This window comes from Daucus carota, chromosome 7 (assembly GCF_001625215.2).
Source record: "Daucus carota subsp. sativus chromosome 7, DH1 v3.0, whole genome shotgun sequence".
Lineage (NCBI taxonomy): Eukaryota > Viridiplantae > Streptophyta > Magnoliopsida > Apiales > Apiaceae > Daucus > Daucus carota.
In genome coordinates, this window is record NC_030387.2 from 1,099,020 (window position 1) to 1,113,995 (window position 14,976).

General features: G+C 34.0%; 2 protein-coding genes across 2 annotated transcripts; both read right to left on the reverse strand.

The window, feature by feature from the left end:
• Positions 1-3,486: 3,486 nt before the first annotated feature.
• Positions 3,487-5,742, reverse strand: LOC108195686 (GDSL esterase/lipase 6). Its single transcript, XM_017362664.2, has 4 exons — positions 5,483-5,742; positions 5,124-5,269; positions 4,493-4,958; positions 3,487-3,818 (listed from the first exon to the last, which is right to left on the reverse strand). Exons 1-4 carry the CDS (start codon positions 5,718-5,720, stop codon positions 3,586-3,588), a joined length of 1,083 nt encoding a protein of 360 aa, XP_017218153.1. The 5' UTR covers positions 5,721-5,742; the 3' UTR covers positions 3,487-3,585.
• Positions 5,743-8,926: 3,184 nt separating this feature from the next.
• Positions 8,927-11,171, reverse strand: LOC108195453 (uncharacterized). The gene is made up of 2 exons (XM_017362417.2): positions 10,326-11,171; positions 8,927-10,071 (listed from the first exon to the last, which is right to left on the reverse strand). Exons 1-2 carry the CDS (start codon positions 11,144-11,146, stop codon positions 9,381-9,383), a joined length of 1,512 nt encoding a protein of 503 aa, XP_017217906.2. The 5' UTR covers positions 11,147-11,171; the 3' UTR covers positions 8,927-9,380.
• Positions 11,172-14,976: the final 3,805 nt, after the last annotated feature.

Sequence of the window (14,976 nt, forward strand, 5' to 3'; positions counted from 1 at the left end):
AAATATCTAATTGAATCCGCTAATCAGTAACAGCTAATTTCCAAATTGAACCATTTTGAAGCGCAGTAATCTTCCCATTAACCGAGTCCGCAACCAAAATATTAAGAAAATCAGAAGGGACGTAATAGGACCCCTCTACATACTGATGATGTTTAGTTGGGTTTAAAAGTCCAATATCTGAATTTATAGTTTGAAACATTTATTCATGTTATTATGAAAAAGATTAATAAATATTTATTAAAATTTGTGAATACTAGTTTTTGTTTCACACTTTCATTTTTTTGTCGAACAATTTAATCAGCAAGTTTGATATGTTATCTAAATGTGCTAAGAAACTCACATTTAGATCATGTATCACGCATATCCACAAATTTGCTAGGCATCACCTATTTTGAGGTTATTTATTCAATATTTATGAATAAAAAATTCATATTTCTCCATCTTTTTTTTAACTTTTCGCTCCTCTTCCACCTTCTTTCTCAGATTTTAATAAATATAATATAAACACTGTTTATAGAATTTAAAATGATTGTGCAATATTAATAATCAATAATAATATTAAATAAAATGAGTAGATCACATTTAATTGAACATTTGATTTTTTTTTTTAAGATTATTTAGTTAATTAATTGATTCGATTTCTGAATACTCATCTAAGTTGAGCACTAAATGAATTAAATAAATCAAATTATATGCTCTAAACAAGATTATGTTTGTCCGAGTTTGTTTAATTCAGTTCGAGATGTTAATAAAATCGGGTTAAATGGCGTTTTGGTCACTCAACTGACCGTAAATTTGCAATTGGGTCATCCAACTCAAAAAGCTGTCAGTCACATCATTATACACTTAAAAATTTTCATTCAGGTCACTGGCCGTTACACTCCGTTAAATATTTGATGGAAAGCTGACTAAGCGTCATGACTTGGCACATAAATAAGTCCACTGTGGCATGTACAGTCAGCTGAAGTGGCAATTTGGTCACTCAACTGACTACAAACTTGCAATCGGGTCATCAAACTCAAAAAACTTTCATTTAGGTCACTTATCATAATATCCGTTAAAAATTGAAAAAAAAAAAGAATTAAAAGTTTGCAGCACCTTGTTTTCTCTTTTGAAAATTTAAAAACTTATTAATGAAACAAATACACACATAAACTCAATAGTTTCACCCACAAAAACTTAATTTTTGTTTATCTCTTATCGGTGTATATATCTTGAGGTCATTTTGGAAAAACTCATTAAATTTTTGATGGATTTTTCCACAGTGACCAAAAGATATTATAAAATGACAATAGATTTATAAGTATGAAGTTTTTCCAAAATGGCCTTAAGATATATAAAACGATAAGAGATAAATAAAGATTGGGTTTTTGTGGGTGAAACTATTAATTTTATGTGTGTGTATTTGTTTCATTTATTAATAAGTTTCAAAATATTTGAGAGAGGAAAAAAGGTGTTGCATGATAGCTTTTAATTCTTCCTTTTTTCAATTTTAACGTATATTAGGATAAGTGACCTAAATGAAAGTTTTTTGAGTTTGATGATCCGATTGCAAGTTTGTAGTCAGTTGAGTGACCAAAATGCCAATTCAGCTGACTATATATGCCACTGTGGATTTATTTATGCCAAGTCACGACGCTTAGTCAGCTTTCCGTCAAATTTTTAACGGAGTGTAACGGCCAGTGACCTGAATGAAAATTTTTAAGAGTATAATGAGGTGACTGACAGCTTTTTGAGTTGGATGACCCGATTGCAAGTTTCCGACCAGTTGAGTGACCAAAACGCCATTTAACCCTAATAAAATCAGAAGTAAAACAAATATTTTGTCAAAAAAATTAGTAAAATTTAAATTTTCGATCACGTTTGTTAAAAGTTCGTTCGACCAGGAATTGAAATGTTTTTCAAAAGTTCTATTATAGATTTCATAAGAATTCAAATCATAACTTTTATGGGGAGCTTTAATAAATGTTTATGTGTTCTAATGAATTTTTGTTGATTTGCTGAAAATTCATTCTTTTAATATATATATATATATATATATATATATATATTATGTATTTTATAAAGTAATTAGTTAAAGTAATACCGTTGTTCTTTCTATTTAGATGCTTGATATACAAACTCTAGTTTATAGTTTACATTATGAACTACTTTTTTAAAATATTATTATTAAAATTTAGCACTAACAATTTTTATTATTTTAGGATAGTAGCATCAAGAAAATTATTGAATTCAATAATATACACCGTAGAAGGGAGCTCAGTATTATAGGTCTTTTCATATCTCACCAAAGATCTAAGGAGAGAAACAAATCATTGCCTAAATATAATTATCATAATTACCATCAATTATCAATTTTGAAATATTACTTAGCAATTACGAAAAAAATTAATGAAAGAATTTTTATACCCATATTTATTGATATTATTTCTTTGCCAACAAAGAAAATTCATTAATGCTTCAAATCATCAATCAATACAAACTGAAACTCAGGATTGATGTCACCCTGTGTCCAAATACGATCTAAAGAACTAGTATGTCTCGTGCCACCTTGTTCACAGACCGTTTAACAAAATTTAGGATTACATTCCGATCTCCTACATCATATGAAAACTTCTTGCAGTCCTCTACTACTCCACCAAAATACGATAAGTTAACAGAGGAACACCTTATTGCTTGGATGAGCAGTAGACAGTCAGTCTCCAACACCACTTTTGTAGGCAAAATATTCGATGAAGCGCGCCATAAGAAGTGTTTTACTTTTAATGGAATTTTAAGATTCCATAGCATCCTCCAAAATCTTGAGTTCACACTAACTGATATGTAGTCATATAAGTTTATCAAAAACATGATTCTCACTCATGTATAATTTTGCGTTGACCTTTGGGTTTTAGATTTAATTCTTTTTATTTAGTTTTGATTCTCACTCGTATTCCTACAATATATAAGATTGAGAATTTATCAGGAACACTATATTCTTTTGATATTTTTATAATTTTGTTATCTTTTAAAAATATTTTCGGAAATAGTGTCTGCAATTAAAATAATTATATATTTATGCAATTTGTAACCAAATATAATCTGAATCAACTTTTTTTCAAAAAGAATTTTGTTACACGATTGTAACCAAATACAATCTACAGTAACTTCTTTGATAAGTGATTGTTGGTTCTCAAATTGTGAATTTGAAAATGAAGGAAATGGAAACTGGTATGGAGAATTTTGAGGATGTGCAAATTGAGAATTTTGAGAATGTGGAAATTGGTATTGAGAATTTGGTATTAGAGAATTCAAATTAAAATTTTGTGCGTTTAGAAAATATAAATTCAGATATGGATATGGAAATCGTGGGTTCGCATTTTAAAAATCTGAAGGTGTTGATTATTTGGATTCATTTTTTGGTAAAAAAGATAAATACAAAATTTTGTGAAGATATAAAAATTATGAATAATAAAATATGAGAATTGTGTATTTATAAAAAAAATATAACCGTTAATAATATATATGTTAGTTATTCAATGACTATAATAATGTTAGTATAATGGGAGTAACACACATTTATTACTCTCAAAATGTGTTATTTGCTCATAATACAATAGTAAGATTGGCCAGAGTCTTCAAATTCATGGGGTGTATGTATTTGTTATCGGCCCACAAGGACTTTGACATGAGTTTATATGTATGCTCCGATGGATGGAAATAGTCCCAAAATAAGTACTTATTCGGGTTCTCACATACTTTGTAACCTTCTTGCCCACATTGCAACATCCCTCTCAATGTTCCATCCCCACAACATGCGTCTGTTACGTTGGTGATACCTGCATTCACCATGCTTATAAGCAACTTATTCAACATTTTCTTCGTTTTGAACAAATCCGAGTATGGAACATAGTAAAGAGAACAAAAGGATTCATGAATAGTCTAGCGACAAAGTATAGGGGCCGTTTGGGTGACCTTAAAATACGTGCTTCTTGCTTAAAATAAAAAAGTGGAGTAAAAGTTAGAAGCAAGATAAGACTTATAAGTGATTAAAATGTTTGAGAAATAAGCAGACTAGCATTCCTAGCTTTTTATAAGTGCTTCTCGATTTTTTACACAAACGCTAAAAATAAGTGCTTTTAACTTATAAAGCAGAAGCCCGGCTTTTAAGCCGGAAACAAACACCCCCTATATCCCGCTCTTGCCTCTGGACAAATTCATGAATTCAAACCTCTCTCTCTTCTTATGTATCAAGATTATAAAAATCGGTTGATCAGATTATACTCTGATTTCCAAGTACTAACCGACTCGATAGACTTTTGACTTTCAAGTATCTGAGTATTAATCGACTCGACTCAGTAAACTTCCGATTTTCAAGTACCGGATACTAACACGACTAGGGGCTTCCAATTTTCAAGTACTCGGGCGAGTCGGTCAATTTTACACTGGCCTTAATAAATGTGAATAAATATGAGTAGTGGAAAAAAAAAATGGCTAGGTGAATGAGATTTACCATGCCTACTTGGAGTGGTACGATATAGCTGGAAAATACCATACACTGAACCAAAAACACCAACTGATCCAGGATATTTCTTTGATATATTTTTGGCAATATTTTCCACTCCCCTGTTGTAATTTTTCGCCATTCGATTCATTTTCCCAAAGCATCGGTTGACAGGTGCGCCAGGAAGAAGGCTCCTTGCAGGAACGCAACCAACGGGACCTAACGAGAAAAGGGCAATCTTTCGAGCCCCTAGCTTGTAAATTTGATCCACAAAGTGTTCCACTTCAGCTAACATGGCTTTGACATAAGCATCCGGAGTGACTGTTGGAGCATCAAATGGAAGGAAGAAGTTGAAGACATCGTTTGAACCCGATTCAAAAAAGAACAATGATCGTTCCACCAGTTTCCTGTCTATGAGGTTTTGATCCGTCAGAGCCTGGAATTGCTGAAGTTGGTCTTGAATTGGTGTCACCCCCTTCCATTAAAACATCGACGAAAGATAGATCATATCGATTAGAGTAACGTTAGGTACCCCAAAATAAGTCCCAATTTTCTTTCCCGGTCCCATTATTATTAGTATGTTTGGAACCGAACATACATATGCATTTTGCATTTAATTTAAATAAATTTTTTCACTTACGAGATCACGATTTGTTGCTCTGTAAAGACCGCTGCCAGCACTAGCAAAGTTGATTCCGTTGGATGGATACTCCTTCCTACTTCCGTTTGCCACTTCCAGTTGTGCCTCGAGGAACGGCTTTTGAATTCCTATTCCAAGATATTGAGCTGCATATTTCACAACAAAAAGAATTAAACTTTGTTACTCATTAGTATATAGTCTTCAGTCTTATCCGGGGAGATTAGGGGTAAGATCTTGGTACATGACCTTCAACATAGTCGAATATTACGAGCCCGCCTACCCGGTATGTTTGGCTTGGTTTATACACATTAGTATAAACTAGTATGAATTTATTTCAAGTTATAAATCAACAGACTTACATATGAAGTCGGCAACAGTCCTGCCATTAGTAAATCTTCCGGTAGGATGGTGAAAATAAGACGATCCATAAGGTGGAAAATCGGCTTGGGCGCTGCAGTTCTTGTTGTAGTGATTATTACCAGCATCGAATAACGAATCTCCGAAAATGAAAATTGCCTGAACATTATGTGCGAATGCAGGAGTTACAGAAAGGCTAACAAGGAGAAAAATGACAGAAGATGTCACTCTTCTCTCCATCTTGTGTCGTGGTAAATCATATGAAATTGGTTATCTGAATTTATATAATATTGGTTACGAGAATAAGCGTAAGCTATGAAACAAATGACAAAATTTGTAACTGAACACACGAGCAAAATGCATGGACAGTGTTACTTTATCAGCGTCATTATATGGATGATCACTCAACTAATGAGACTCTTTTTGTCTATTGTAAGTAAGCCGTTACTCTCTTTACGAGGGGTGGCAATTTCAGATAATGAGTCGTGTTCGTGTCAGTAATCGGATCGATTTCGGATCAAGCTAAAATCACTTAAAATTGAATAAAACTAAAAATTGAAGTTATTACAAATGAAATTCTAATTTCGGATCATTTCGGGTCCTTCAGGTGATTTCCGGGTCACTTTCGGGTTTCTGTTAGTAAATCAGGTTTTGGGTTGGGTCAGGTCGTGTTTGATATTGTCACCCTTTATCTGAATCTTATAATTTCTTTCTTTCGTTTGGTTATCCTCGCAGACACAAGATGACAAAAGTATAGATCATAACATACATATGGGTTTGCATGTATAATTAATGAACATGTTTCATTATGTTGAATGATATCTATATATGTGTAGTGATATAAGTTTATCAAAAACGTGATCCCAAAGTGTTAGTCATTTGTTAATTTAAACAATTTCTTTGTTTCAACAGTATTGAGCTATGATTCTTGTTCGTATATAATTTTACATTTATCTTCAGGTTTTAGATTTAATTCTTTTTATTTAGTTTTGATTCTCACTCGTATTCCTACAATATATAATATTGAGAATTTATCAAGAACATTATATTCTTTTGATATTTTTATAATTTTGTCATCTTTTAAAAATATTCGTGAAATGATATAGTTAAAAATTATTATATATTTATACAATTTGTAACCAAATATAATCTAAAGCAACATTTTTTTTAAAAAAATTTCGTGACATGATTGTAACCAAATACAATCTAAAGTAACTTCTTTTTCAAAAAAAAAATTTGAAATTGTTTTTGATTACTACTTTCGCACGGGTGGTTCTCTCTAAGACAAACCGCTCCCCTGATGTATTTCTACTTCCCTCTAAGACGAACCACTACCCAACCGATGTATTTCTACGTCCCACGGCTGTGATGATTTTTGAATTTTTTTCATACATAGAAAAAAATCTATACAGATAGATTAGAAGCGACATATGTTATGTCAATAACATCAAAGAGATATTAAATGAATGAGATTGAGATATGGATGAAATTTAGTGAAATAGAGCCACTTTGTGATTCTCTATGAAATCAGACATTGAGGGGGCACTATGAAAAAATTCTGGAGTGATCAAAAATACTATAAGTTCATGTTGGTTATAGGATGAGAACAACAATGAAATCTTTGAGATCTATTCTCTCGTTATTCCTCAATAGCTCAATGGTAGAGCAGTGGTCTGTTAATTGATTGGTCGATCAGATTTTACAGATATTTTCTTTAACACAATTTAGGTCATCAAAAAAATTCTCTAAACCCCCCCCCCAAAGCACAGGATCCAAGAATTTTCATTAAATGGATTCCTCGTACATATTCCATAAAATGGATTCCTTGTGCACAACCACATTGATAAACTCACACTCAATCATAAACTCACACTCAATCATCAACTTGGGATCTAATTCAAGATTTTTCTTGGAAGGTATGAGGAAGGAATTGGAATGGAATAATATCAATTATCGCGAGACTTTGCTGAGCAAACGAGTCGATTATTTATTTACTTAAAATATAAAATATATATGACATATAATTAAATTCAAACTGTTTACATATGCCACTCAATATCACAATATGTAAGGGTGGAAAAAAAAATTGTGTAGCTACTTGCAACTTATCACGCAGCCTTACTTAATCACAGGACAGCTACCTACACCATACTGTAGAGATTTACCTGATTATAATTAAATTCAACCGAAGAAATGCCGGATCAAGATACAAATCTGTAACATTTTTATGAACATGAACTTGATGATACTATTGTCTATAGTAGCCACCCTGGTTCGGAGGAGGGTACGGAGCTGGAACAGAATAAGGAGGCATGAATTTGCATTTTCATAAGTTCATTTAAGGAGCAAGGAACCATAACCAGAGCATTTAAGTCTAATATTGCCTACCTTTATAATCTTCAATGTTGAAGACTGCAGCAAACTCATTGCTTTGAGCCTGTAATGAGAAAATCAAGAAGGGAAGAATGGTATAACTATGTCACAACAAAGAACTTGCAATTAAATTAAAAGAGACTCTTATAAAAAACAAATTCATCTCAAGATTCATTAACCTTATAATAAAAAACAATGACAGTGCAACCTGAAAACTAATGACCTTACAGCTATAGTAACATACATTATTTGCAAATTAGCCGCGCAATTGAAGAGATACAAATCAGGATCCGATAAATGGAAAAATGCAAACTTGAATTTGCAGCAACAAATATTCCTGTGCCTCAACATTTTTTCCAATCTCCTGACATATTTGATCGTATTTTGATATCTCCTTTCTGAAGAGATCGTCATAGGAGCCGGTGGATGTCATCAACTTTGGCAGTATATCCACATCTCTTTTACTCTGGCAATAATATTGCTAGAAGATTCGGAACTGGAATTTTTATTGATCATATAAGAAGAGAGCACCAGTGTACACAAGCAGAAGAATGCAGCTGGTTACAAGATAGAGTGGATAACGAAATTTCTGTTTATATGTCCCGAGCCATATCATTTTTTATCTACTTTCTTTGTTTTATCATCTACAACCAACAATCTTCTCAATCAAGCTGTCAGACCTCATGAAGAGTTGCAGAAGATGAAAGATCCTCGGGAAGATTAATAAGCCTTCTGTTTAAACAATTCAGGTATTTTTTAGCCTTGGAAGTTCTAAAAACTTGCAATCTTTATTTGTTTGTTTAAACAATTCAGATTATGTTGCAACTCATCAGCAATCAGCTTTTGATCACCCTCAATTAGGAAGCCAGAGGCCATTGGAACATTGACAAATTTTGTTCTTAATTTATACAATGATAGAATTACTCTACTTTGTTAAACAGTATAAAAAACTATTAACAAATTGTTTTAGTGCTCTGAACACTACTTCTAATTTTGCTTAAAACAGATGTAATACAGAACCATTTTTTTAGATTTTAAGAACTCATGTTGTGCCCTAATGGAAATATAAGTTCATCAAGGAATAGTATAATCACCACTATATTATTACACAACCTTCAATTATTATCTCCAAGGGGAATGCAAATAGCAGAACAAAGTAGCTAAGCAGCTATTTTATTAAAGGGATTGGAGGCTACAGATCCTACAGAATACAGCTTTGCATGGCGCAACACATTCAAGCACTGGCTCACCGAGTTGATTTTCGTGACAGTTTTTGCAACGATGAACCTTCTTGTTCAAAACAAATCTGAGAGTGTGAGGATGGAGTCCGGGAACATTGATATTAGTTGCCCCAAACTTGACGTTTGAGTAGATGTTATAACGTGATCTTTCAAAACAGTCTTTAAGATGAAACGAAAGATCACAGGCACTGCAATGATAGAACCAAAAGTTCGGGTCTATATCTTCAGAGCAGAACTCGCAATTGAAGTCGTGTTCATGGTCCATGACCATGCCAGGTTCATATATCTAGTGCAGGGGGTGAGGATCCCAGGGGTGTTTTGCTGTTCTTGCCTTCATTATACATCGTCCACATAAATAATAATCGCATTCTACACACCCGTGCTTGAATTTAACAAGAAATACTTCTCCACATGCTTTGCAAGCATTTTTCATTGAGAAAACCAGAGTCAGTTGGTGACGGTGAGCTTCATGTTTCAAACTTTTGGGTATTATTCCGCATCCAAAATGAAGAAGGACAGATGTCTCATGATGACAGGTAAAGAATATACAATTGAATAAACATTTACAAGCATCACACTCATATAAATCGAATACTAATGCACTGAAATTTTCTACAGAAAGTGTAGTACCTCCCATAAGGTGGTGCTCAATCATGCAAGGAAACTCAGCACAGACTTTATGCAGAAAGTAATTACAAGGAACACAAGCATAGAATTCATCGTTATCAGTTCGGATGGGCTTGACACAGCAATCACATAGCAATACTATTTCGTTATCATCACTAATAGTAGTTAATTGTAGATGATGTTCCTTATGAGCCTGATGTCTAACACATTCTGTTTTGCTGATGATGGTTTTAGTACTGTTTACACTAGTCACTGCCTTGATGAATTGTTCCCCTAATCTATCTACAGATGATTCGTCGGCTGCTGGGAGGTGCACCAAGTCGGAATCATATATTTCAATTTCACTACAGCTGAGAATACCAAAATTTACAAGAGAACTTCATCAATATCTGCAGAATTATTATAAAAATAGAATGTCCTTCTCTCCCTTTTTACATATCCATATGACTTTTTGCACGTGATTTAAAATACAAAAAAAAAAAGATACTTCAGATTATTATTATTAATAATCTGAAGTATCTTTGTATGCATCTTAAATTACGCGTAAAATGTCAAAGGGGAATGTAAAAAGGGAGGGAAGGAGTAATAAATACTATTGTATTACCTGAATATTCGACTTGATCTAGCACATCGAAAATGCACAAGTAATCTGCATCCAGGACAGCAGTAAAGCCAATCTAATCGACTGAAAGTTTTGTTGCAGAGACTGCAATACTGAATAAATTTGTGATAGACTTGTGGAAGAAAATATGAGAGGGTAAGAGGGTGTTTATTGTGAAATTCAAGAAGAAGAGAGGCAGGAGCATCAGCGCAAGTTTTGTGCATCCAGAACGGACACTCTGTGCATTTATAAGACGCGTCCCTAACATTATACTCCAAGGTACAAGCATTACATTTGAATGAGGAGGGACGCTGGATTAAGGCTAATAGGTGTTGGCTGTGAGCTGCATGCCTAATTAATTCGGTGTCTTGTGACGACTCAACTTGAAACATTGCGCATTTGATGCAAACACGTACATGAGTATCAAAACTGTAATAGAAGAATTGTTTCACATTCCATAGTAATGGGATGCTACATATGCTACAACGAAAAGGGGGGAGGCTAAGCGTAAAATAGTCACATAAATCATCAAAGAAGTGCTGGAAACGGAGCTTAGGGAAGTCTTTCGGGTTGTTTGAGTTTTGGATGTGTGGGGGTAATTCTGCACAACTCTTGTGGAGAAAGAATTTATCACAGGATACGAATGTAATTGACTCTATAATATCATATGCGCCAAAAGCAGGGCTATAGGACATGTCGCTGCAACTATAAACAAATGATTTACACGAAACTATTTCTTCGTTGCAGCCACAACATACATCGCCCTCCTTGGCAATGTAATACTCATTTAGGATGAGTGGATGCGTGTGGCTGGGGTGCTTCATTTCGATTATTTCTTGTAGAGCAGAGTGACAGATATAAATAACATTATATAGCTTTCATCTCTCTATAGATTATGCCTGTTTTCAAAGGATGGCATGAAAGCTTTCGAGAAAGGAAAAGAATGACTCAAAGTTAAAAGAACTTGAACAAGAAGTAACTCTTTTTTACAAATGGCTTGGTTCCCTTCTTTGGAATACCATACCGTACTTTGCGTACACAAGTAGCCATTCCTCAGATAAACTCTTTGCAAACGCTATACAAGATGCCATTCCTCGGGATAAACCCTTTGCAAACGCTATACTAAACCCTTTGCAAACGCTATACTAAACCCTTTGCAAAGGCTATACAAGATGCCATTCCTCGGGATAAACCTTTTGCAAACGCTATACTAAACCCTTTGCAAAGGCTATACAAGATGCCATTCCTCGGTGATAAACCCTTTGCAAACGCTATACAAGATGCCTTTGTAGATTCCAACCTTCAAAACAACTCAATTTAAGACTAGCCAAACAGAGATTATCCGAGTTACCTTAAAAAGACTATTTAACTCAATGCAGATGCAGCTAGATACTCTCCAGAGTCCCAGTCCGCAGAGAAGACTTGAGTAGTGCAGTTCTGCATTCGGAGACACATTCGACTTTCATGTGCTTCAATCAGAGTGTCGTTGACGGAGTCAAACTGTTCGTGAGATACTCGAGATTTTACGAATTCGACTTGGTAATAATCGAGCCGAGCTCGAGCTTGAGCTATTTGAATGTTTTATTGAGCCGAGCTCGAGCTTCAAATTACTCGGCTCGTAATGTTCGCGAGCCTTATCGAGCCTCTATTATTTTTATTTTTTTATTGTAAGTTTATTTTTTATAAAAATATTAAATATTTTATTTATAGTTTGTATATTTAATCGAAACAAACTCGAGCCGAACCGATCATATTTCGAGTTTTTATCAATATTTCATGACTCGATTCGAGCTTTTGAGTCGAACTCAAGCCTATAGACCTGTTTACGAGCCGAGTTTCAACTAGAAATTAAAGTCTCGGTCGAACTTGAGCCCGAGCCCCGAACTTTTTATTCGAGCCGAGTCTGGCCATGTTCGCCTCGGCTCGGCCCCGAACCTATCAATGCAGTTTATGTTTTGAGGTAATCTTAAGTTGTTTAGCAAGTCTGCCACATATCAATATATACCATTTGAAATCAGAAAAATAAGGTAATCCAAGTTCTGACATCTTTTGCAACTTCCAAGGAATGAGTCGGGTCCGTCACAGACGACTTGTGTAGATTACACATTTTGTTGAAATGTGCATAAATAATTATAGCTTTTCAGTTTTCTATATATTAGTTGAGCATTCGGTGCACAAGTGATTCGTGTTTTGCAGCAAATGCCTGCTGATAAGGTCGGTCTGATTCCAGCTTAATGCATCAAGAAGTATCAGAACCTCAGTCTAATTGCTAAGAATCATTTTCAACATGACATAAAAACACTTCTGAGAATTTCAGCTTTCTCATGTACTAATCCTGTCGTCCTTATTTCCTTATCGTGCAGTACCTTAGTGTTTACAGCATATTGATTTACGAATGCAGCATAATGCCTTCTTGAAGCAGAAGCCATGAACATCCCGGAGTTTGCTGATCACTGATCATAAATATACAATCCTGAGAACAATATCTTAAAAATATCGTCGGTCTTGCTACACATGAAGCAAAACTGGAAGTAGCAATACAGAGATTGGATCAAAACCCTGTTATAATTATAATAATCTCTATAATAAGTATACTACAATTCTACAACTGAGGTTTTTAGTCATATTATGTAAAATAAAGTAAAGGGTCCAAAATGTTATTTTTAGAAAATGTTGTAGAAATAACCCGCGAAAATAGCTCAATCCCTATATCTGGAAAGATAATTAATCATGCTACAATAAAGGAGAACCTTAGAAAACTATAGCTGCAAATTTGCAGTCCAGAGGCATGTGCAAAGTTTAAGGAAATAAGATGTTAAAGACATCGAAAAGTCAATCCATTTCTCAGAAACCATTTTGCATTTGTTACATCTTCTTCACCCTTGGGACTCTGATCCAGGTTCTGAGGGCGGAAGAATCACACTGGAGACATCCAAAAGTAAAAAAATGAAAATGGCTTCCAAAATGCACCAACTTTTTCCAATATTGTGCCTAGCCATGGTCATGCTAGGCCTCTTTGCCTCCCCCACCGAGGCAAAGTTCAAGGGCATCAATCCATTCTGCAGAACCAGTGATTTCAGACGAGTGTGCAACGTCATGGTTGCAGGTGCAACAAACCTGCACGATGCAACCAAGAATGCACTTCAATCCGCTCACAGAGCTGGAACCGTTCTGCAAAAAACGTTACCTGAAATTGAACAAGGCCTTGAAGGCGTCGATGCATCCACCAAAGATGACACGGTGTCTACATGCAAAGACACATTTGATGCAGTTGTGGATAATGTGAAACAAGCTCTGCAATATTTTGAAGCCAACGACATTGCTAGCGTTAATACTTATTTATCCGCGGCCACCAGTGTGACTGATTGCCAGGATGCTTTCAAGGAGGTTGGAGCAGATTTTCCTCCCAATGTGGCCAAGCTTACGAAAAATGTGGATATGCAAATCAGCAATTGCTTGGCAGTGACTCAACAAAAGTGAGTCCAAGCATTTGATATGAGGCATCAAATGTGTAGCCTGTTGTTTAAGTGTAATTTCATCTGAGATTGTGCCACTGAGGATTATGAGGTATTATATGTTGATCATGAATGCATAAATCTTATTTATGATATATGAACTCAGTTTTGAAAATTGGTGATTAATCACCTATTAATCCCGATTCTATAGTTTACTGAACTCATTAAATATCTAATTATTTAATTAACTATCCAATTAATCTCTGATTAGTTCAATCATATCCTATTAATCTTTGTTTTCTATATACACCGGTTAGGTCCAAATATTTTATTATATATTTTTTGATGAGATGCAAATAAATATTTTTAATTGATAGATAAAAAGCATGAAAGTTATTTTGAAACTTTTTAAGCAAAAACTGGGAAAGATTCATGTATCCGTCTGATTAAAGTTTTACAAAAAAGTTACTATAGAAATTCTTTTAAAAAAATTGTGTTTCAAATATTTTGACTTGGAGTCAAATTTGAATCTTTAGTCCGACTAATTTTTAGTAATAAATTAGTATTCGCAATTCGTGAAACGCATTCTAGCAGAATCAAGCGACGGAAATTAACGGGGCGTATTTTATTGGGATTTTAATGGATTGTTTTTTTTTTTTTGAAAGTATAATGGATTGTTTTTAGTTCATGGATTTTAATGAATTGTATGTGATTTTGAATTTGTGCGAATTTTTGATAAAATGTTGCAGAGTTGATAGGATTTAAGCACAATACTTCAAAATCCCATTGATTTTGGTGGGATTTCAAAAAACTTAAAATACACTGAAAAATGCAACAAAATCCATCATTTTATTAAATCCAAAAAGATCCATTAGTATTTGAATACCATCAGATTTTAAACAATCCCGATTGAATACCATTAGATTTTAAATCATAATTTAAAATCTCAATTGAATACCACCAGATTTTGTAGCATAATTTAAAATCCCAATACCTCAAGATTTTAACGGATTTCAAACAATTCCAATCGAATATCTCCGAATTTCATGAATGCAAAAAAATACTTTAAAATCCTAATCTAAATACACCCGATTCGTATGGGTATTCACATTATTGGCAAAGCGAACGAAAAGTTACAATTATTGAACTCAAAAATAGAATTTATCTATTGGCAAAGCTAAATTATCATATTTAAAGTC